Source organism: Pithys albifrons, chromosome 25, assembly GCF_047495875.1.
Source record: "Pithys albifrons albifrons isolate INPA30051 chromosome 25, PitAlb_v1, whole genome shotgun sequence".
Classification (NCBI taxonomy): domain Eukaryota; kingdom Metazoa; phylum Chordata; class Aves; order Passeriformes; family Thamnophilidae; genus Pithys; species Pithys albifrons.
In genome coordinates, this window is record NC_092482.1 from 3,290,890 (window position 1) to 3,313,290 (window position 22,401).

The following is a 22,401-nucleotide window of genomic DNA, read 5'->3' on the forward strand; positions in this document are numbered from 1 at the left end:
TATGTGTGTGCCCCTGTGCTGTAGCCAGTGGCTTTTCCTGGAAGCATCAGGCAGGACCTGAGGAAGGCAGTGGGTGAAAAAGGGCGTCTTCCAATGCCAAACACTGAAACAAACCCTCAGCAGTGAAATTGTCTGTCCTGCATCCAGTCCCCAGGCTGCTGGTGGAGCTCTGGGCTGGAACATGGGATGGTTCACCTGCTATCAAGGATAGGCAGCCTCTGGTGCAAGATCTCACTGTCCCATGGAGCCAGTGTGTCCTGAACTCCTTGAAAAAATAGGGAAAACAGAGAAACTCCTCATTTAACTAGAGAACTGTGGCATACAAATATAATTGTTTAAGTTAGTTTGAAAGGAGTCATAGAATAAATTGAAAAAAATCAGAGCGACAAACCATCATCACTGTGAAGAAAACTGTGTTTCTCTAATGTACCAACATTCCTGAAGTGTCAGATTTATATCAGGCTTGGAATTACTGGTCTCACACAGCCCTGGCAGGGTTCATTACAATGAGTTGGGTAGCAAACACCAAGAAGGTGGGCTCAGGTAAGAGACATTTGTGTGAGTGCTGCCAGCTACGTAAAGGGTAGGTGGGAGTAGAAAAAGGGATTAAATCCACAAGTTTCCTTGCTCCTTAACAGCCTGTTTTCTACCTGAAAGAGCTTGTACTAACTTGCCATTAAGGATGTGTGAGTTGGTGGAACACTCTGCCAGTCTGGTACAGCACAGGCTGAACAGACCTACCCAGATCCATCATCAGTGTGGGGTGATTTCCTTTCTGATCCTGCTCTTCTCATGATACAGCAAAGCTCATGCCCAGCCTGATGGGCAGCATCAGCAGGGAGGTAAATAAATTCCCCAGGCACACACTTAAACTTAACTCTTGTTTTGATCACATTTTTCCCCTTCTTCCTCTGGGAGCAGCTGAAGAGGCAGGCGTAGGAGCCACTCCCAACCTGGACGACCACGCTGCAGGAGATGACACTCAAGGTGGGTGAATCATCTGTCACTGGGACCAGTTCTTGCTGCCCACATGTGCAACTGGTTGCTAGTGGCTTGGGGAGTCTGTTCTGTGATGAAATGCTCTGCAGTGCACAGCAGTTGTGCAGTTCTTCCTGTCCCTGACAGGGAAGGGTTGTAGACCTTTGGAATGTTCAGACATACTCATTTCAGGGAGTTGCAGCTTTTCATGGACTGAGTTTCTCTCTCTCAGATGCCTGATGTCATGGTGCTTGTTTGTCCAGTTGCAAAACCAGGGCATTCTTCAGTCTGGCAGAGGTGATGGACAGAGCTGAGGTGTGCCATGACCAGGAGGAACTGCTCAGATTGAACAGAGGCAGTGTGGGCCCTGCATGTCACACATGAAATCAGGGAATTGTTTAATTACTGTGTCTTTCTCATGTAAAACATGTCTCAAACCACAGACTACCAGGTTTTAACCAGCTGAGCTACTCTCAGGACATACTCACTGATGCCCCAACTTCAACATTAAGGGTTTGTTTTCCTTATGCCAGTCTTAGGGAATGTGAAGTGACCAAGTCAGATCTAGTAGGCAGCAAGTATTTTCAGAGCATTTAATTGTGTCTGCTTAGAGGAGCTAAAAATTATCCAGGACATCTTGGCTACCTGGAAAGTGCTCTTCCCCAAGCTCACAGGCAGTAGGAATGATGTGGAGAGCAGAGATGGTTTAAGCTCTGAGGTGTTGTGTGTGCTTGAACACCTCATGAAGTAAGGAAAGAGCTGCAGGGATTCTGTGAGCCTGGGAAAAGGAGGGGAGGAGTCTGGCCTCTTTTGTTCAGGCACTTGAGGCAAGGAGAGATGGGCACTGACCAGTAAATTGATGGTCCAGTGGTGGTGTTAGATTGGAAAATGGGGATGTTCGTGGCTTCTGGAAACCTTTACAGCTGAACCAGCTCATGGAGTGCAGGTGTGAACCTGGACCCGGCAGGAATCTGGTCTCCTGTGTCCTGTAGCTGTGGCTATTCGTGATGCCCACAGGCATCAGAGTTTCTTCAAAGGCAAAAGCCACTGTGGAAATGAGTTGTCTGTTCAGTGGGTGGTGTGGGACTTGCTTTATCCTCTCCATTGACAGTAGAAATCCTCAGTCTCTCAGCGTTCCGTGACTATTTGACATACCTGTGCTAATTTTTTTGCCCATGCTTCATACCCCACCTCTTCCACTCCAGGGGAGCCACGCTCTCCAAAGCTCCAGCCCAGCCCTCAGGAGCATGTGGGAGAGGCAATAAAAAGAGAAAGCCAGTCCCCAAAGCAGGGAGCCAGGGCCCTTCAGCAGCCACTCCTGTCGCATGAAACGAAGGCTCCGACAGCGGCTCCCACCAGAATTGAGGTCACCATCCCAATACCCCTGGATATGTACCAAGGCTCCAGGCCATCTGAAGACAGCAGTGAGTTGTGGGATCATCGAGGCAGAGAAGGCATCGGTGTGGAGCCAGAGCTGGGGCGTGATGTGCTGGCAGGAGCAGGTGGCACAGGTGACCATAAAGATGGACCAGCTCCTCTGAGTACCAAAGCCCCATTAAAAGAAGATTTCAGTGGACTGGAGAGAGATGCGGATCGTGATGTTGATGAAACTTCTGAGCAGGATTTGGTGGGTCAGCGTGTGTCCCCAGGACCTGGAATGGGCTCATGTCCAGCAACAGCCAAGGAGAATCTTGAAGAACATGCTGGAGAAAGGTCCAAAGATGTCCCTAGAGATACCTCAAAAGAGGCACCTCTGGTTGAAACTCAATCAGAGAAAGCAGGAGAGGACCAAGAAGAGAAGCAACAGCCATTGGGGGGTGAAGGAGGTACAGACATTACCCCAATAGAGCCTTCTGAAATCATCTCCCCAAAAGAAGCTGAGCCCAGGAAGGGAGAAGATTCTGGACTCCCCACTGAGTTAAAAGGGGATGTGGAAGACAAAGATGCTGAGGTTGTGCCAGATACAGGAGAGTGTCAGACGCCCAAGAAGAAGCCCTGTGCCCTCTCTGCAGATAAAGCCAGTCGTGTCCCTCTCCTCAAAGGTGTGTGCTCCGTTTGCTGCCCTCGCCTCACCGGTGGCTTGCTCCCAGCAAGGCTGCCTGATCCAGCACCACAGCTTGCTGCCACCTGGTATCCTGCTGCTTGGAACTGGCCTGGACCTGGGCTGTGAACTGACCTCCAAGGCGCCGCTGCTGCTCCCTCCCTGTCCTTCCCTCCTTAGTTTAATCCTGGATTGGATTGCCAGACCCCTGCGCTTTGGTTTTGCGTCCCTTGCATGGTGCTGGCGTGTCCCCAATCATGCTTTTTTTCACCTGTTTTTAGTTTGACTTCCTTGGATCTGTCAGGTGGATGCCTTAACTCCCACCTGGCACCTTCCCAGAGAAGATGAAGACTGGATGGACGTGGTTCTGGCATGTTGGAGTGGGGCTGACCTGGCGTGTGCTCTGGCTTGTCCCAGCAGGACACGGCCCATCTGGTTTGCATGTCTGGTCCAATAACTTGGAAATGGCTTTCCTAAAGAGGAGGGAGGAGGAAAAAGGCAAGGATAGCAGGTCTAACCATGGAGAAGTCCCACACTGATCCTGTTTCTTCTGCTTCCCCATTAAACACCTACTGCTGACTGCTGCTGCAGGCAGGTCTGCAGCCAGCTGAGCCTTTCCCCACTGCCAGGGATGTCCGTTGCTCTTCCTGCTCCAATCCCAGCTCTGGATGGGGTGTCCATGGGTGTTCCAGCACAGTTCTGGCTTTGGGGGGTCCAGCAGGAGCTGCCTGTGTGTGTGAAGGCATCTAACAGAGTGTGGGGCTGGGCTGGGCTGTCTCGGGTGAAGGTCTGAGCTCACCGCTGAATGCACGAGCATCCCTTCAAGCTTTCCTTTCTCCAGGGCTGTTTTCCACCACTCCTGAGGCTCAGGAATGTCACCAGAGGCCCTGCTCAGTGTCCAGATGGAGGTTTTGCCATGAGTTTTGTTAACACAGCAGGACACATGTTGGTGTCTCACCATGTTGTACCTCAGCTCTGGCTGTCCAGGGTCTATCCTGGGGGAAGCTCTGCCTCTTCCCACAGTTCCACATCCCAAAAGCTGGCTTGGCTGCTTCCATTATCCTGGGAATGCTGCTCTGGTTTGTGGCAGACAGAACGTGCTCTTCGCTGCGTGATGCTCATGAAGAAAATGTTGATGGGGCTTTTTCCACTGAAGCTAAAGCTCATAACATATTTCTCTTCCCTCTGGAATCAGCAGTGGGAAGCTTCCCACGTGTGCTGCAGGGCACTGGCATGGCTTGCATTGGAGCCTGGAACAACAGCAGGGTGGGGATGCATTGCCCAGAGCCAGCCAGCTTCTGATTCAGTAGGAGAAATTCAATTATTTAATGGTCTTTCCCTTCAAAGACAGAGATACTTTGTGGCTGTTCGGCTCCAGCCTTGGTCCAATCTGCAGTTTAACTGAATGTGGGAGGGAATTTGCATCCAGCAGCTCTGGGAGGGGTCAGTGGTGGATTGACAGCATTGTCCGTGGGAAGGGCTGACCCCCCAGGACAAGTTTGCAAACACTGGGAAGAACATCATCAGCTTTTCCTCCCAGATTAGGAAGGAATTAGCTGAAGACAGGGAAAGAGTGGCACGTGGTACAAACAGTACTTTTTAATCTCCTAATTAGACCGACCCAGGTGGAAGGGGCACTGTGCTGGGAGGCAGAGAGCAGTGTGTCAGGAGAGATGGGATTTAACAACATCCAGGGATAAAAGTGCTCTGCAAACACGCTGAACAACCACCTTAAATGAGGTCACAGAGCTGCTGGATTGGGCCATCCTTCAGTGTGAGTCTTTATATGAATGTTAGAAACAGTGGGTGTTGCAGAGAGGAATACTCGTGTTTAGGGTTGAAGGGAACTTTCTGTCCTAAGCTGGGTGGATTTTGCTGGATCTGAGAGCAAATCTGGGCAAAATGCTCTCATAGAAACTTCAGTGTGTCTGATCTCAGTGATGACTAACTCAGGATCATCTGTTAACCCAGGAAGAATGTGTTTACCATGTGCAAGTATTTCTGCAAGAAATAGTGACTTTGTAATATTTCTAAGAATAGAGTTTAGTTTGAAGGAGAGCAAGGACAGGGAACAGCCCCCAGCATCTCTCTGGAGTTCCTGAGTGGTCCCAAGAAGTGTTAACTGTGTGTTTCCCTTTGTCAGGTCGTGTTGACAAGGAAGGGACTGAAGCTGATGAAAAGAAACCCAAGGTGAGCTGAAAAATAAAACCAGAGGTGACATCTGGGCATGCTCCTGGCTCCTCTCCTGCTGTCCTGGCCTGCAGTTGTGCCTCTTAGGAAACCTTCCCATTGCCTTCCATTCTTCCATTTGTTTTTCAACAGTGTTTTTGTTTTTTCTTCCCTCACCCTGGTTTGGATGGTGCAATCCATGGGGTTCCTCGAGGGTGAGGAAATGATCCAAATCTAAATCAAACATGTGGCTCATGGGGTTGGGTGTGGGGTTGGAGAAATTTTCTCAGCCCAGCACTGGAAAGCAGCAGCTGCCTTTGGGGCAGACTCAAAACTGCACGGGGTGTACTGGGGGCGAGCACTGTGACAGTGAAAAGAGCAAAACATGTAATGAAAACATTAAATTAAATAATCTAGGCCTTGCATATCATAGAATACCCTGAGCTGGAAGGGATCCACAGGGATCAGCAAGTCCAGCTTTGCACAGGATGACCCCAAGAAAAAGATGCTGTGTTGTGTTCTGGGTGGGAAACAGTTTAATAGTGGGTAAATTCCAGAGGTTTAAGAACATCTGTCAAACTGGTAGTTCGGAGGGGGTTTAGTTCAGCTGGCCTGGTTAGTGCCTGAGTGGGATAATGGACAAGCTGAGGGGCAGTTTAGGGAGTGAAGAATTGAAGGTGAGGAATAGAATTATTTGCAGGGAGTGTGAGATGCTTTTTCTCCAGGGAAATCTGGCAGAGTTGTGTCAGGCTGGGCATTAGACATGGTGCCAAGCCTAGATAAAACCAGTAGTCTGTTGCTGATGGGGTTGAGAGAACTGGGAACAGTCACCTGCATCTCCCAGAAATGCTGGTGTTGGTAGTGCTGTTCCTTTGCCAGGAAGGAGAAGAGTTTGGGAGTGAATTGAGAGTTCTGATGGCGAAATGTGCCCCTGGTGTGGAGGGCAGAAACAATGACAGGCTGTCACAGGGTGACCCTTTTCCCAGGAAGGGGCTTGGCTGTCTCTGCAGCCTGTGCAAGGAATAGCTGGGATATCCCACGTTTGCTGGAGCAGCCGTGGGGCCCTGGCAGTGCCAGCTAACACCTATCCCACACCCTTTTAATTGCACCTTCTAATCCTATTTAATGTCGCTGATCCCATTTTGTTTCCCTCCCATACTGATTTTTTTGTTTTGTTTTGTTTTGTTATCACTTCATTTCGTTTCCATGTTTAAGAAATCCTCACCTTCCACTGCCAAACCCCCAGGAGACAGACCCTCCATCCCCCCCCACCGACACTCCTCCTCTAGCACAGCCCCTTCGAAACCACCCTCCAGCCCTGCTTCCACCTATAAACGAGCCTCTCCTGCCACATCCCGACCTGCCAGTACAGGAACGCCAGAAACAAAAGCTAAGGTAAGGAAATGGGATGTGAGAGAGGCCAAGGGGAATACCTTAAGGCATTCCTGAGTGCTGGTGTCTGGCTGAGTCCCTCCCTGTCCTATGGAGAGGGTGGGATGTGCTTCTCCTTCACCTTCCTGTGGTGAGGCCAGTCTTGGCTTCCTTTCTGTAAGGAACCAGCACATGGAGCAAAGTGTTACTTGGTCTCCCTGAGGCATTTCCAGGTCCCTTTAAGCTCTTCCTTATTTTGCAGCTCTGTCTGTGTTTCACAGGAACATTGGCAGTAAACAGCAGATGTGTTTGAAATGTGCCACAGCCAGACCTGCCAGGGGCTGCTGTGGGAAATGCACTCACATTCCTGTCTTTTTTCCCTTTGTGGGAATAAACCCGTGGGGAGGGAAAGCACAGGGATTGCAGAGGTCACATAGAATCATAGAATCCTGGAATGGTTTGAGTTGGAAGGGGTCTTAACGCTCATGCAGTCGTACCCCTGCCATGGGCAGGGACACCTCCCACCAGCCCAGGGTGCTCCAAGCCCTGTCCAACCTGGCCTGGGACACTTTCACAGATGGGGCAGCCACACTTTTCTGGGCAACGTGTGCCCTGGCTGTGGCTGTGCCCTGGCTGTGGCTGTGCCCTGGCTGTGGCTGTGCCCTGGCTGTGGCTGTGCCTGGTTGTGGTTGTGCCTGGTTGTGACTGTGCCCTGGTTGTGACTGTGCCTTCTGGCTGTGTCCTGATGGTGGCTGTGCCCTGGCTGTGGCTGTGCCTGGTTGTGGCTGTGCCTGGAGTGGCTGTGCCTTCTGGCTGTGCCTGATTGTGGCTGTGCCTGGAGTGGCTGTGCCTTCTGGCTGTGCCTGGTTGTGCAGGTGCTGTCATGGTGTGAACCGGCACATTCCAAGTGTGGGAAACCCGTGGGATCTCCCGTGGGCTACCAGCGTAGGAAGCAACGGGGTCTCGTGCTCTGACCCATGAGGGGCAAGAGCCCATCCCTGACAGGTGCCCCCTTGTGTCCCCAGGGCCCAGAGATGAGGGGTGGCACGAAGACGGGCACGCCACGCTCGGGGCAGGCGCAGAGGAACTCCACCAACGCCACGCGCATCCCAGCAAAGACCCCCACGGCCCCCAAGACCCCTCCCAGCTCCGGTAGGTGATGGTGGGAGCCGTGCCCTGCTCCCAGCACTGTGGGGGTGATGCCTTCAGTGGTGTTCCCAAGTTCTCCATGCAGTTCTGAGGGGGTTAATGACCAAACTCACAGCCCTGAGCACAGGCTGAGGTCTGCCAGGGGTGAGGAGCTGCTCAGCCCTCTCCTGGCTGAGATGATCCCTTTGGAGTGAGCTTTTCCAGGTGCCGTTTTGTTCATACAGTCACCAGTGTGTAGGAGAGGGCAGTTGCTTTATCCCTTTGGGATTCCCTCCAGTTTGGAAGATTTAGGCAGCTTTGCTTTTTTTAATCCATCTACTCCTTTTCTCTCTGACAATATTTCACAAAGACCAGGGGCAAGTGGATCAATTCTTCGATTGCAGGAATGGAGATTAGCCCATTATTGTTCTCAGAGAAGAAAACCCCAGAAAGCATCAGGCATTGTGAATTTCCATTAAAATGGTGCATTTCACTGAATATGTATATATATATCTCATACTTAACTGGAGTTCCATAAAACCTTAAATTAATTAATTTTTCAGCTTTATTATGTTCAAGCATCTTTCTCATTCACTAAACAGGCAGAAAGGAGCAGAAAAAACCACCTCCTGCAGCAGCAAAGACTGAGAAAGGTGATGTTTAAGGATTTTCTTTTCTTGTTTCATTTCCTTTTCAAAGTGGGGACAATTCTAAGCTTCTCAGCAATCAGCCTTATTTAATCACAGAGAAAAAATGTGTAAAAATGCTTCCAGATTTCTAATAGAAAACTGGTTTTGAGTGTCTTCTGTCTGTAATTTGTCACTCACGCCAATGCCACACTCGGGTGGGGAGTTTTACCAGTGGTGCAGACAATGAAGACCATCTTCCTTCTGAGATATTAGGAAATTGCCTTTAAATCACAGTTTTGCCTTCAAAGAGGAGTAGAAGAAAGCACAGCCATACACTGGGAGTGGTGGGTGGGCTCTGTGAGACCAGGCAGATCAACCCCAGAAAGGCAGGGAGAGGGTGGGGAAGGGGTGGTGGTACCTGGGTCGCTCCCCTGTGCTCACTCCCTGTGTGCAACCTCCAGGTGAGCAGCCAAAGTCTGGAGACAGAAGCGGTTACAGCAGTCCCGGCTCCCCCGGGACTCCAGGCAGCCGTTCCCGCACCCCCTCTCTGCCCACCCCACCAGCCAGGGAGCCCAAGAAGGTGGCAGTGGTTCGCACCCCACCGAAATCCCCGGCCTCTGCCAAGACCCGTGTCCAGCCCTCGGCCGCGCCCATGCCCGACCTGAAGAACGTCAAGTCCAAAATTGGCTCCACTGAAAACCTGAAGCACCAGCCTGGAGGTGGCAAGGTAAACATGGGCTCTGCTTCCCAGGGGCCTGGCTGTGGGGACAGAGGGTGCTGGATGCTCCATCCAGGATGGGAGAGGCTCCCTGGAGCAGCTGTGGGCAGTGGGCAGCCAAACTTCAGCCTCATCCTGAGTTGTGGGTTGGGTGCTTGGCCTGGAATTCCTTGCCTGGCTTTAGTGCAGCTCAGCTGTCCCATGGAGAGCTTGTGGTGTGGGTCTCATGGAAGTGGCTGCCAGGGGAGTGACATTCCCTTTTGGTGTCCGGTTAGGGACAGATTGTCCCTGGTTAGGGACAGATTGTCCAGTTAGGGACAGATTGTCCAGTTAGGGACAGCAGATTGTGACCTGCAGCCTCAGGACTTGCAGGATCAGGGTTGTGTTTCTGGATTCTACTCTGTGGTTGGAGCAGTCCCTCTGCTAGTGAGCAGGAGGATGGTCTGTCTCCTCCTCATGAGGGTCCCAGGCTTGGCATGTTTTTCCTGACATTGGGATTTGGATCCAGCTCTTTTGGCTTGTGTTCTGCCATCAGATGCTTGTGTGGCTACATGGGCAGTATGGCATGGCCAGAGCTGGTGGCACTTTTGTCCTTTCAATCACTTTCCACTCCTAGAGAAGCTGTTTCACGAGCTTGTGTTCCAAGTGCTTGGTAATGAGGGTCTTGGGTTAAATCCTGCAAGCCTGGCAAGGAATACTGCCTGTCCCAGGGGTGACACTGCCTGCCCCAGGGGTGACACTGCCCAGGGGTGACCCTGCTTGTCATGACGAGACACTGCCTGTCCCAGGGATGACACTGCCCAGGGGTGACACTGCCCAGGGGTGACACTGCTTGTCCTGAGGGGACACTGCCTGCCCTGGGGGGGACACTGCCTGGCTCACGGACCTTTGCAGAGCCATCACAACCATTTCCTGAGTGCTGTGCATGGCATTTGGTGAGACCACCATGGCTCTGAATATCCCCCTTTGGCACAGGGCTGGGGAGGCTTTGGGATGGCTCTTCTGCACCCCCTAAAATGCCAGCCTGCTTTTCCATGGCCATCCAGGCATTTTCCACCAGGGCTGGCAATTTACTGGCTTTGTGCTACAATCCAGGGAGGCTCTGGAGCCTGGGCAGGGCTGTTGGTCATGGGCAGAGCAGCATGTGTCTTTTTGGGGGCCTCAGCCCTCCTGCCCACTTAGCACAAGCCACAGGTTTTAACTCACACCCCCACAAACACTGTTCTCCCAGGATTTTAGAAGGAACCCTTCTGCTTACTGGGAATTGGTTAAATTATTCACTTGTTATTTTTACTCCAGCTTTTACAAGTTGGTTTTTTCCCTCTCTCTGCTTCTCTGCCAGACATGTTTGTTGTTGTTACTGAAAGAGTAAGAAAGCTGAATTTGAGACAATTCCTTGGTCTTTGCAGGGGAAAATGGCTGGATGCTCTGTTGGGGATTCTGTGGGCTTGTGAGGCTGCTCTCAGCTGGAGCAGAAGGGGCTGATCCCACCAGTTTGATTTTTGGCTGGTCAGAAATGGGTTTGGATCCTGCTCTCCATGCAGATTCTGGACCTCCCACCTAGGGAAGCAAAGGAACATGGGGCACACACACCAGGAACCAGCCAGGCCAAATCTCTTCCACTGTTTCTGTGTGGTTTGAGCACTGTTGTTGTCACTGAGTGCTGCTCTGGCAAAACCTGGTCCAGCAGAACAGGGTCATGATTTGTGGGGTTAGTTGATGTGAATCTGGAAAATGATGCTGGAGGCACACAGCAGGCTTGGTGCTTTTCATGCTGGAGAAGCAGAGAATATCTCTCCTGGCTGGGGATGGAATGCTGGAGTAGAGGTGAGGTGCCTGCTCAGCCAGCTTTGGGGATGGTGCCATCCAGGACTGAGGGGTGTGGCACTGCAGGATGGCCCCTCTCACAGGGTTGTGCTTCAGACAGGCTCAGCCCCCTGTACCTGTGGGTTGTTACCTGTATTTACACCTGAGTAGGTTGTAAAGCCACTCCAACATGTGTGGGAAGGAGCAGGGATGATCTTCATCCTTGTTTTGCCTGGAATAACTGCTCCCATGCAGGAGGTTGCTCCAGTGTAGCTGCCCTTACACAGCCAAATGGGAGAAACAAGCCCTAAAAAGCAGAACCAGCTTCATTAGCACAAAAATCCATATGTGGAGGGAAGGCTTTGGGGCTGGAGGGTGTAACTGACATGGCATGTGGTTGCCATGTGGCATGGAGCTGTTTGCAGCCTGTCTCCCACAGGAGATGGTGTTGGGAATATGCCACAGAGCTGCTGTCTTGGGGAGTGGGCTGGGCTGCATCTCTGGCATGGGACTGCATCTCTGGCCTGGGACTGCATCCCTGGCCTGGGACTGCATCCCTGGCCTGGGACTGCATCTCTGGCCTGGGACTGCATCTCTGGCCTGGGACTGCATCTCTGGCCTGGGACTGCATCTCTGGCCTGGGACTGCATCTCTGGCCTGGGACTGCATCTCTGGCCTGGGACTGCATCTCTGGCATGGGACTGCATCTCTGGCATGGGACTGCATCTCTGGCCTGGGACTGCATCCCTGGCCTGGGACTGCCTCCCTGGCCCGGGGCCACATCCCAAGTGTGGAACTGCATTGCTGGCCTGGCACTGCATCCTCAGTGTGGGGCCTCATTCCTGACTTGGGGCAGCATCTCTGGTGTGGAGCTGCATCCTGGCAACGTTGGCTTTCCCTTGGTAACTGGAGGGAGTGTGAGCCCTGGGCAGTGCAGGGCAGAGCTTGGCTGTCCTCTCCCAGTGCTGCACACTCAGCTCCTGCTCTCCAGCCTGGCCAGTGGTACCTGTTTGCCCAAGGCCAGGTGTGCCTATCCCAGAGGGGCATCAGGGTGCCAGGCATGGGAGCTGGGGCTGAGCAGGCTTTTTTCTCTCAGCTCCATCCCTCCTCCTTCCACTGGCTCTGCAGAAGCCAAGTCTTGGAGGACTGTGCTGGTGCCTTCCAGTGAGTTTGCTGCCCAGCAAGTTCCCCATTCTGTTCAGTGAAAGAAAATGGGCTGAGCTCATGTTTAGCTGGTGTTTTTAGCCTGGAAACCAAGGCTGCATCACTATCCAGAAGTATCCAATCTCTAGCTATAACCTGCCCACTTCCATCTTCAGTTTCCAGCCCATGAGTAGACCAACCTGTGCAGCAGGACAGAGATTCTCTTTTTACTCTGAGCACTGCAAGGCAGGTTCCTGGTTTTAGGGATATAACACATGGTCAAGCTGCAGATGGTCATGTTGTTTCTCACGCTCTTTTCTGGCTACTAAAGGTGCAGATTATTAATAAGAAGCTGGACTTTAGCAGCGTTCAATCCAAGTGTGGCTCAAAGGATAATATCAAACACATCCCGGGCGGAGGCAGTGTGAGTACCTTCACACTTTCAATGCTCTATAATAGTTCTTATTATAAGTGGCATGTTGTGTACACTAAACTGCCAATGCTATCTGCAGCGACCCTGCCATCAGATAGCTATTGGTGACGTGCAATGACTCTTTTCTGGCTACCAAAGGTGCAGATTGTTAATAAGAAGTTGGACTTTAGCAGCGTTCAATCCAGGTGTGGCTCAAAGGATAATATCAAACACATCCCGGGCGGAGGCAGTGTGAGTACCTTCACACTTTGAATGCACTGTGATAATCCTGATTTTAGTGGCATGTTGTTACACTAATCACCAATGCTATCTGCAGCCACCCTGCTGTCACATAGTCATTGGGGACGTGCTGTCGTTTAACCCCCTTAACCCAAAAGACATGGTGAGATGAACCCTAACGAGTCCTGGACATGCCTGACATGGACAGAACTAACTGCCCTGTGTCCAAACCATGTCTGTAACAAAACATCCCAGTAACTCCAGGGTTTGGTACTGCCTGGGAGGCTGAAAGCCTCGTTGTCTGTGGGATGGGGGGTCTGGCAGACAGTGATGCAGGAGATGAGTAAATTTATGAGCAGACCCAGCCCTTGTTGCTTAATGTTCTGCTAAATTGGACATGATCCTGCCCAAGACATGAATGGGCAGGTTCCTGCCCATTCCCATCAGACAAGTATGATCCTTGCAAACATCAAGCTTCTCCTTGCTAACGAATGTGTCCAGCAGTGCCCAGGGAGGCTGAGCCTAAAGCACTGCTGAGTTAATCGATCTGAACAGTGGCATTTCCAACTGTTCCCAGATAAACACCAGACTCAGCTTCCAGTCACTGTGCCAGAAACCTGGAGAAACTCCACAGAGGTTGGTGGATTTACAGCAGTTTCGCTGGAGACAGTTTAGGTCCAGGAAAGATGACAGGCCAAGGAAGGCACATCCCTGAGACCCCAAACAGGCTCTGGGGGGGGCCTGATCTGTGGCCATCCGAGGGAGCATCTCACATGTTCCCCATGGATTTTTCTTGGGCTGTTCTTAATCTCTCTGGACACCCTCCCTGAGAAACTGAGCATTCCAAGGCTTGACACTTGAACACAGGGTCACACCTGGGTTTGCAGCCTCTGGTTTAAATTTGGTGTCATTCTGCAGTTATTTCATGGGCCAGGGGAGCTGCTCTGTGGAGCTCAGACACCTGTGAAGCAGTTCCATGGTTGTTCCTCCTCTTTGGCCTGGAGTCCTGCACTGGATGGGCTGCCTGGTGTGTGATGGGCCAGGAGATGCTGTTGGCCACAAATCCTCTGTGCTGAGGCTGGGAATGAGCTCCAGCACAGCCTGGTGAACTCATCCCTTGCTCCACAGAGAGCTCACACTGTGGGCAAGCTTTTGCAGCTGAACTGGGTTAAGAATTATCTGGATTTTTGGCTGGGGGCTGTGATGCCTCCCCAGGCCCTGCCAGCACTGAAAACCCTGTGATCTCTGCCTGGCTGCAGCAGCTCTGGGAGCAATCAGAGGAAAGCCCTGTGTGATGTGGCTGCATGGGCTGTACTGGGGGCAGGGATGGGCCTTGGGGCTCCTCTGGGAGAGGGGCAACAGGAGACCCCTGGGCTTTGATGGCCATTGTGTCTTAACCCCCCCAACACATCAGCAGGGACCACCTGCCCAGCCATCCCTGCTTCCACAGGGAACTACCTGAGCTCAGTACCTGGAATTTTAAGCCTGTGAATGCTCTGACCAGGTGATGCATTAGACAAAAAGCCCTGCTGATGCTGAGAGGTGGGATCCCCAGGTCTCTGGCACTGGTTTCCCAGGCAAATGACTCTATTCCTCTTTTCCTTTCCTGCTAAAATGGGGAGGATTCCTCTCTGCTCCCAGGCAGGATGGGAAGGGATAACGGAGTCCTGTCTGTCAAAAAAGGAACTGGAATGAGAGCAGAAAGTTCCAATTGCTGATTGTTTGCCCTGGAAATAATGGGAGGTCTTTCAGTCTCAGGTCTCAGTAGTGCCTGAACTGCTTGTAGGCCCTTTGGGGTCACACTGGGATTAGAGAGGCACCAGCTGCCCTTTTAGGGTCTGTTTTCTGCCTTTCAGCCAAATCTGGCTCCTCTCCTGCCCAGTGCATTAAATGTGTGACCTTTCCCCAGCTCTGTCTCCGTGTCTGTGTCCATGATGTGCTCCCAGGCCCTGGGGCTTCATTCCCCCACTCTGTCTCCTGTCAAATGTGCCTTTTGGTCTGTGTGAGCATCAGAGACAAGGCAGGTCAGCCCAGGGATCTGGTGGTTCTGAACTTCTGTTCCCATGCTTTTCCTGGCTCCAGGATGGAGGAGGAGGAGTGTTTCTCAGGGGTGTGACAAGCCAGCACCCAGCTCTGAGGGTGTTGGGGCCAACGTGAGAACCAAAGGATGCACCTTCCCCTGAGGCTTTTGAGTCAGCTCAGGGTGCTGAGGTGTGATGGAGAGCAGTGGCTACAGTGAATCCTTTGTGCTGGTCCAGAGGCTGCTGGGAGGAGTCACTTCCTCTCCAAAGCTCCCTTTGGTGCTGGCACATCCTTCCTGAGGTCTGTGAGAGCAGCACACCCACCGTGGTGCTCAGAGAAAACACGGAGAGCAGCATGTGCTCCCCGTGAAATCCAGGCTGTCCCCCCGGTCAGACACTCCCCAGTGTGTAGGAACCAACCTCGAGCTGTCAGTGATCCAGTTTCTCCTGCACAGCCCCACTAACTCCAGCCACAACTGACCCACACCCAGGTGTGAGTCCCAAACCAGGGCTGAGGTGACTGGTGGGGTTATGGGGATGTTTCTGCCCCTTGTCTGCTGCTCCTGCCGTAGCTGCCGTGTGTGTGCCGTGCTCTGCCGTCCCCGAGGGGTCGGTGCTCCCACTGTGCTGTTTAACTGCTAACGTAGCACTAAACCAGCCCCTCCTCGCTGTCCCCTGTGTGTGTGTCCCGTGTCACCTGGTGTCCCTGAGCAAAGGCCACCGTGCTCTGTGAATGGGGTGGGACCTGTGGAATTGCTGCAGCCCATGGTCGGAGGCATAATGTGGAAAACACATCAAAAAGAGTGTAAATATCACAAAATGCTGCTGTGGTTCAGTATTTTATAACTGCCATTTTAATCTCTATGATGTGAACTCCAGATATTTAGACTTTGCCTCTTTTTTGTTTTTTTTTTTTAACCCTTATTTCTGTTACAGCATTTTTCAGAAATGCATATTTTGGTCACTCTTTTAAAAGTTCTGTGCACATTGATCATTTCTGTTCTTTCAGTTTTTGTGGACATAAGCTTTATGTTTTACACCAGAAAAGGTATTTATTTTTTATGTTTTCTCTCTGGTATATCTCCTCCTTTTGGATGATGTGTATGCAAATCTTAATTAATTACCACTCCACTTTCTCTCTCACTTGAGCACTTTAAAATTGCCTCTACTCCCCCCTCTGTGGAGAGGTGATCTCGTGCATGCTGACATGTTAAGAGGCTCCTGCACACGGGCATTAATGATCTCCCATTTCTGATGACAGTTTCTTTTGTGTCATTAATCTTCCTGGGGTTTGAACTGTCCTTTCCCTGCAGTCCAGCTCAGGTGCCGCTGTGTGTTGTGTTCCCCCTCCCCAGCCAGTCCATCCTGCCACTGAGCTCATCCCTTTTTCCTCTCTCCTATGGGCAGGTTCAAATCGTTTACAAGCCAGTCGACCTGAGCCATGTGACATCCAAATGTGGTTCCCTGGGCAACATCCATCACAAACCAGGTACCCTTTGGTGCTGTGCTTTGTCCCAGGAGCTCACAGGCTCCTGTGGAGTGTCTGCAGATGGGAGAGGGTTGGGATAGAGCAGGGAGTGAGGGGAGGCACGTGGAGCACTGTCTGGAGCACCAGAATGAGCCCTGGAGTGCTGGATGCTGTTCCCAGCTCTGTTGCTGCCAGACCTGCTGTGTCTGCCTGTGCTCAGAGCAGGGCAGGGATCTCTGTGATCTGAAGGACGTTGCACAAGGGTGTGGAGTGACAGGACAAGGGGCAGTGGCCTTAAGCTGAAAGGGGGCAGGTTTAGATGGGATGTTGGGAAGAAATCCTTCCCTGGGAGAGTGGGCAGGCCCTGGCACAGGTTGCTCAGAGAAGCTGTGGCTGCCCCAGCCCTGGAAAAGTCCAAAGTCAAGTTTGACGGGGCTTGAAGCAACATGGGCTGGTGGAAGATGTCCCGGCCCATGGCAGGGTGTGGGTTGATTGATCTTTAATGTCCTCTCCAACCCAAACCAGTCTGTGATTCTGTGATCCATGGATACTTTTGTCTATACCAACACATCCCCTGTAAGTGGAAAATATTTAGGAATAAATGGGGGGCTGCTGGTGTTTAGGGGATTAAGGTCAGCTCCCTGCCCTTGGTTCTGTAAAACATTGAGGTGTCTACCAGCTCTGCACAGCATTCCTGGGGAAATCTCTTTACCCTGACTCCTGGGTTTCCCAAATCACCATGGGGTCCCTTTTGCTGCTGTTCCCCTGGGCCTCACCCTCTGCTCAGTCTCGAAGGGCTGTGGCTGGGCCTCCTTGGAGCAGCTCAGACCTCAGTGCTGACCCAGTCCATGCTCTTTATTCCAGGTGGTGGCCAGGTGGAGGTGAAATCTGAGAAACTGGACTTCAAAGATAAGGTGCAATCGAAAATCGGGTCCTTAGACAACATCAGCCACGTCCCTGGAGGAGGGAATAAAAAGGTAAAGGGGCACTGGGTTGGGAACAGGCACGTTCTGCTGTGTCTGTGTGTGAGCAGGTGTGAAAGTGCAGAGGGGTTGGAGTCTGGGCTTGGAGAGGGTCCTGCTCAGGGCTACCAGGCTGCCTGTGCCATCCCAGGGGACATCTGCTGCTGCAGAGCTGTGGCAGAGCTGTCAGGATTCCAGTCTGTGTCCTTTCTGGCCTGTGGCCACACAAATGAGGTCTGATGTCAGTGGCAGCCTCTCCTGTGGTTTCCTGCTCTTTCCACTGTCTCTGAAGTTTGTGTTTGTGTCTCAAACCTTTCCCATGAAGTGTCACTGTCAGCAACTCCTGTGCACTCTGTGTCAGTGCTATGGCAGCTCAGGGAGCTGCAGAGGTGGTGGGTCCCAGCAAAAGTGGAGCGTTAAAAGCTCAGCTTTATTTAGAGCAGGTGACTTTGCAGCAGGCTGGCCCTTCAGAAGGTGATCTCTCCTTCCTAACCAAGGGCTCTGTGTAGGGAGGAGGTGTCTGGGGGGGGTTGAAGTTGAAAGACAAAAGCCACTCAGGTCAGGGAAGCACAAAACGTGGGGTGAGCTGTTCCCACTGAGGCTTTGATGACAACTTCAGTGAGCCTCAGCCAAGTAAAACACCTCCACAGCCTTGGCTTCAAGGCCACCGAGTCCGCAGCAGGCAGGGAGTGAGGACATCAGGTAAGCACAAAGCTGAGACTCCAGCCTGGTGACACACAGGGGTCAATTTCCCACCAAAAATAGCATTTTTATCTTGCTTGTTTTTCCATCCCTTTTTTCTCAGTGGGAGGGGAAGGTTCTGTTTCAGCTCCTGTGTTTTGGCACTTTGTTCTTGCCCACATGTTCTCTGTGCACCTCCAGCTGGCCTCTGACTGCGGGACCGCTTGACTTCCTTACCCTTCTCTCTGCTGTGCATCAGCCTTCCCTGTGCTTCACTCAGCCCTTTCCCGTCCGTTCTACGGCTACAGGGACAATTCTTCCACATCCCAGCACATTCACTGGGCCATAGTTTGGAGAACTTGCTTTTTACATGGGAATTGCTCTGCAAAAGTGTAACCCAGCACTGACTTCACCACTTCAGCCTTCCTGCATGTGGCAGTTGCCCCTCCAGTGCCTAAATTCACATGTGGAGGAGGTTGTGGTTGTAACTGAGTTCAGGTGCTGCCTCAGATTGCTTCCCATCTCCAGCCCATTCCTGTTCACAACAGGGTTCACCCTCAGGCAGCACTGAAGGGGACAGGACCCAGCTGAGCCCTGCCTTCCCTCCACACAGCACAGCTGTGGGTGGCTCTGCTGCCCCTTCCCCAGCCTTTCTCATGTCCCCAAGTCCCCTCCTTGCTCTGTGACACAAGATCCAGGTTTGAACTCACAGTCCACAGCTTCTCAAGCTGAACTGTGGCTCCTGTGCTGCCCTGAACTGGGTCTCCTGTGAGGAGCCAGGATGCCCCGTGCTCTCCCAAAGTGTCTGTGCTCTCCCTTGGCACACCTGGAGACTTTTCCTCCCCAGCTCCAAAGGCAGCCACTCTTCTTCCTATGAGTCAGTGAATGGCCCTGTTTTTCAGATCTTTTTCTCCCCAGTTTTCTATTTCTTTTCTATATTTTTGTCTTTTTTCCTTCTGGCTGACATTTATCAGGTTATGTTTTTTGTTGCTGATGCATTTTTTGCCCCCCACTGCCCTGGGTGGGTTTCTTCACCTATAGAGAGAGAAAGGCAAGGAAGACAAGACCCGGACCCCGAGCCCAGACCCCGCTGGGCTCCAGGCCCTGGTGCTGGAGCCACCCACCCTCATGGAGAGCCAGCTCCCAGCCTTGCACTTGGCTGGGGAGGGCACCAGTAAGTAACAAACCCCATCCAGTTCACCTCTGCTGGCTGGGAGAGGGGTTTGGCTCCTGGGAGCAGCTCTGTGGGTTAAGGGGAAGCTTCATGTGCCATATGGGGATGCCACCCACCCTAAATCTCTGCCAGGGGAGTGGGAGCAGCCCAGGTTGTGCTCTCAGTCCTGCCACACCAGGGCAGGATTTGGCAGCACCCCAAGATGCTCTGGTTGTGCCGGTTCCCTGTGCAGGCCACTGGAAGGGATGTGCCTGAGGACTGGGGCTGCTGGTTCAACACACTTGGAGCTTTCCTCCCGCCTCTCAGTGGCTGCACTGGAGTTGGACACACCTGGCAGGTCCAACCAGCCCCTCACAGCCCTCCCCTCTCCTCACAGATTGAGACCCACAAGCTGACCTTCCGTGAGAACGCCAAAGCCAAGACCGACCACGGCGCCGAAATCGTCTACAAGTCCCCCACCATCTCCGGAGATGCCTCCCCGCGCCGCCTTAGCAACGTGTCCTCCACCGGCAGCATCAACCTGGTGGACTCCCCCCAGCTGGCCACGCTAGCCGACGAGGTGTCTGCCTCGCTGGCCAAGCAGGGCTTGTGATCGGGGCACAGCGGCGCCCAGGAGAGAAGACAAGGAAAGGAAACAAAAAAAAAAGAGAAAAGAAACAAAAATAATAATCTGGCCTTCTTCCTCTGTTCCTTTTACAGCTGCTTCCCCGTCCCTAACTGGTTAATGATTTAACCTGCTTTTACTGTTCATTCAGCTCTAGCTCCAGGACTTCAAAATCAGTGACACTATGAGGTACAAAACCTCCTCTCCCCCTGCTCCTCGGAGCGCACAGCCCGTCCCTGTCCCTGCACTTCCCTGGCGCGTCCCTCGCTGTCCCAGCCCTGCCCGGGGCCGCCCTGGGAGGGGGCCCGAGGGGGCGGCCCCAGCACGACGCTGACCCAGCACCCCACACTGGCACAGGGCAGCGGGTGGCCCTCGGGGAAGGGGCTGTGACCTCCCCATGCTCGTCCCCCTGAGGATGGCCGGGCTGGCCCGAGGGCCGGACGTGTCCTGGGTGCACAGCCAGGGGCTGCGGGGAGGTGCCCTCCCTCCCTCCCTGCGTTAAATTTGCCTGCTGATTTGGAAGAAACCTTTTGTTTTTATCTCCGAAAGCCGAGATGTGTCTGAAGAAAACGGCCAGGTACCCCCAGCCCCGCTCTCAGCTCCGGCAGCTGGAGTACAGGCGACCCCAGGGTTCCCCCTCTCCGTGGCTGTGCTGGAACCGCTGAGTGGATGAGTAGAGGCTTTTCCCCATTCCTTTGGCAGCCCCTCGTGTCGTAGAGTAGATTTGTCTGTATATGCTTGGACCGTGCCAGGGTGATTGTTTTCATAAACGAGCATGTGTTTAAAAAAAAAAAAGAAAAATAAATGCTGTAAGTAGTTTTGAGCTGCCCCGCGCCGGCTCCGCCGCAGCCCAGCTGGGGACTCGTCCGGGCTCTGGGTCGTGCCAGCTCCAGGTTGTGCCGGCACTGCATGTCTGCCGGGTGGGAGGTGGGCACAGAGCCCCTGCCTGTGCCCCGGGGGGGGCCGGGGGCTGCGTTGGGCTCTCCGGGGCCCGGCGTCTCCCAGCCCCGCCTGGATGTTGGACGAGGGGCACTCGCAGCTCCAGGGCTGGGATGGCTCCTGGCTTTGGGTGCAGCTTGTGACATTTTTGGGTTGTTCTCTTTCTTTCCCTGCAAGGTCAGCTCAGCGATGGCGGAGGCGGCGGCTCCGTGGCCCTGCTGTGCCGGTGGCAGCGGTAGGAGACCCCCGGGAGGACTCCAGGGAGGTGCAGCAGCTCCCCCAGCCCCAGCCTGAGCTCCCTGGCACTGAACCCCCTTCCAGGCGCTCCCTGGGTTGGAGTTGGTAGTGTGTCACCCCTCAGTGTCCCTCACACAGCTCTGACCACCCCCAGCACTGCTCAGGGAGGGGAGCTGGTTCTTTCTTTTGCTGCTTTTGTTCCTGTGGCTCCCTGGGGAGCACAAGGGGGTCCTGTGGCTGTCCCCACCTGCCCCTTCCTTCTACAACCAAAGAGGCTGAGATGCCACCAGTGCAGCTGTGTGTCCTCCCGCCCTGTGTCCCCTAGAAGCACCAGCTGAGCTCTTGGGGTGCAGCTGGCAGTGGTGAGGGCAGAGGGGGCACAGGATGGGCCCCAGGCTGTGCACCCCAAGGGCTCAGCTGCAGGGAAAGCCTTGTTTTCCCAGCAAGGCCTGGAATCCTGGTCTGATGGGGCTGGAAGAGGGTCATGCTGGGGCTTGGGGCCCTGGTTGTCCTTGGGGAGGTGGCTGGGTGCCACCAGGGCTGTCAGAGAGCTGTTCCTGGGCAGGGCAGCAGTTCCTCCCAGCATAGAACTCACTCCCAGTCCTGCAGGAGCTTCAGACCCACCTTCGTGCGCCGTGTGCCTCCATGGGGCTGCTGGATGGATGCCTGGGGCTGGGGGCTGGCTGTTTGGGGGGCCCAGTCCTTCTCTCTGCAGCCCCAGGAGCTGCTTTACTGCTGGGGAAAGGCTGGTCCAGCACCACCACCACACCACATCCAGCTTGTCACTCGCTCCGTTCAGTTGACTCCATGATTGTAACTCTGTGCTCCGTCCCTGACTCTGTATCGCTGTAGGAGCCAACACAGTTTTTGTCCTCTGTCAAACGAGCAAGTGGGAGAACCCCCAAAGCATCACCCCTTTATCCCCTTTGGGCTGCAGGTGCCCAACCCTGGCCCTTCTGTGCAGCTCCGAGGGACACCGAGGGACAGGGACGTCCTTGGGTGTGCCGAGCTCCAGTGAGCAGCCCCTTCCCGCTGTGAGTGTCCTCAGCCACCCCGTCCCAGGACAGCCCTTGCCATCCACCTTGTCACCCGCTGTCCCCTCCACCAACCCGAGCCATGTCCCCCGCCCTGACCCTGCGTTCAGACCCAGGCCTGAGGGTCCCCGTGAGCAGCAGGACAGCCTGACCCCCCGGCTTTTCCTTTACTCCACACACATCTTGGTCTGAAAAGGGTTAAAACCGGCACTGATTAAAAAAAAAAGAAAAAAATCCTATATCTGCACTCCAAACAGATCTGGTTGGCAGCGAAGGTCGGTGCCAGCCTGTGTGGTGTTGGCAGCCCCGTTGCCCCCGGGGCAGGGAGGGAAGGTTTGATCTCAGTGTATCATTCTAGCTTAGCTTCTGTCTGTGGGTGTCCATAGTGTATCGTGTGTTTAACAACTGGTTTACACTGTTGCCGTAAAAGTGAATTTGGAAATAAAGTCATTACTACGATAACGACAACTGGAGCCTCTTTTGCATGGGGGGAGCAAGGACAGGGTGGGGAGAGGGGAGAGAGAGCCATCCTCCTGGGCAGGTAATCCACAGGGCTGCAGGACTAGTTTTCATTTTCCTTCACTTCTTCCTGGGGTGCAGAGCCCCTGCAGCCAGAAGTCCAAGGGCTATTTTAGGTCCCAGAACA

The 22,401-nt window shown here is 53.3% G+C and overlaps 1 protein-coding gene across 18 annotated transcripts in view; it reads left to right on the top strand.

Moving 5' to 3' along the window:
• Nucleotides 1-20,363, top strand: part of MAPT (microtubule associated protein tau) — a 46,234-nt gene extending 25,871 nt beyond the window's left edge. For 4 of the 18 annotated variants that reach the window (XM_071577385.1, XM_071577380.1, XM_071577379.1 and 1 more), the window contains 12 exons: nt 922-987; nt 2,184-3,020; nt 5,163-5,209; nt 6,404-6,583; nt 7,585-7,711; nt 8,290-8,340; nt 8,778-9,043; nt 12,315-12,407; nt 12,555-12,647; nt 16,064-16,145; nt 16,989-17,101; nt 19,318-20,363. In XM_071577385.1, the coding sequence (XP_071433486.1) occupies nt 922-987; nt 2,184-3,020; nt 5,163-5,209; nt 6,404-6,583; nt 7,585-7,711; nt 8,290-8,340; nt 8,778-9,043; nt 12,315-12,407; nt 12,555-12,647; nt 16,064-16,145; nt 16,989-17,101; nt 19,318-19,533 (2,171 nt within the window). In that variant the 3' untranslated portion in view covers nt 19,534-20,363. Of the gene's footprint in view, nt 1-921; nt 988-2,183; nt 3,021-5,162; nt 5,210-6,403; nt 6,584-7,584; nt 7,712-8,289; nt 8,341-8,777; nt 9,044-12,314; nt 12,408-12,495; nt 12,648-15,665; nt 15,705-16,063; nt 16,148-16,988; nt 17,102-18,808; nt 18,950-19,317 lie in introns of those variants that run through there. The other 14 variants (XM_071577394.1, XM_071577397.1, XM_071577381.1 and 11 more) reach the window with 13 other exon arrangements.
• Nucleotides 20,364-22,401: the final 2,038 nt, after the last annotated feature.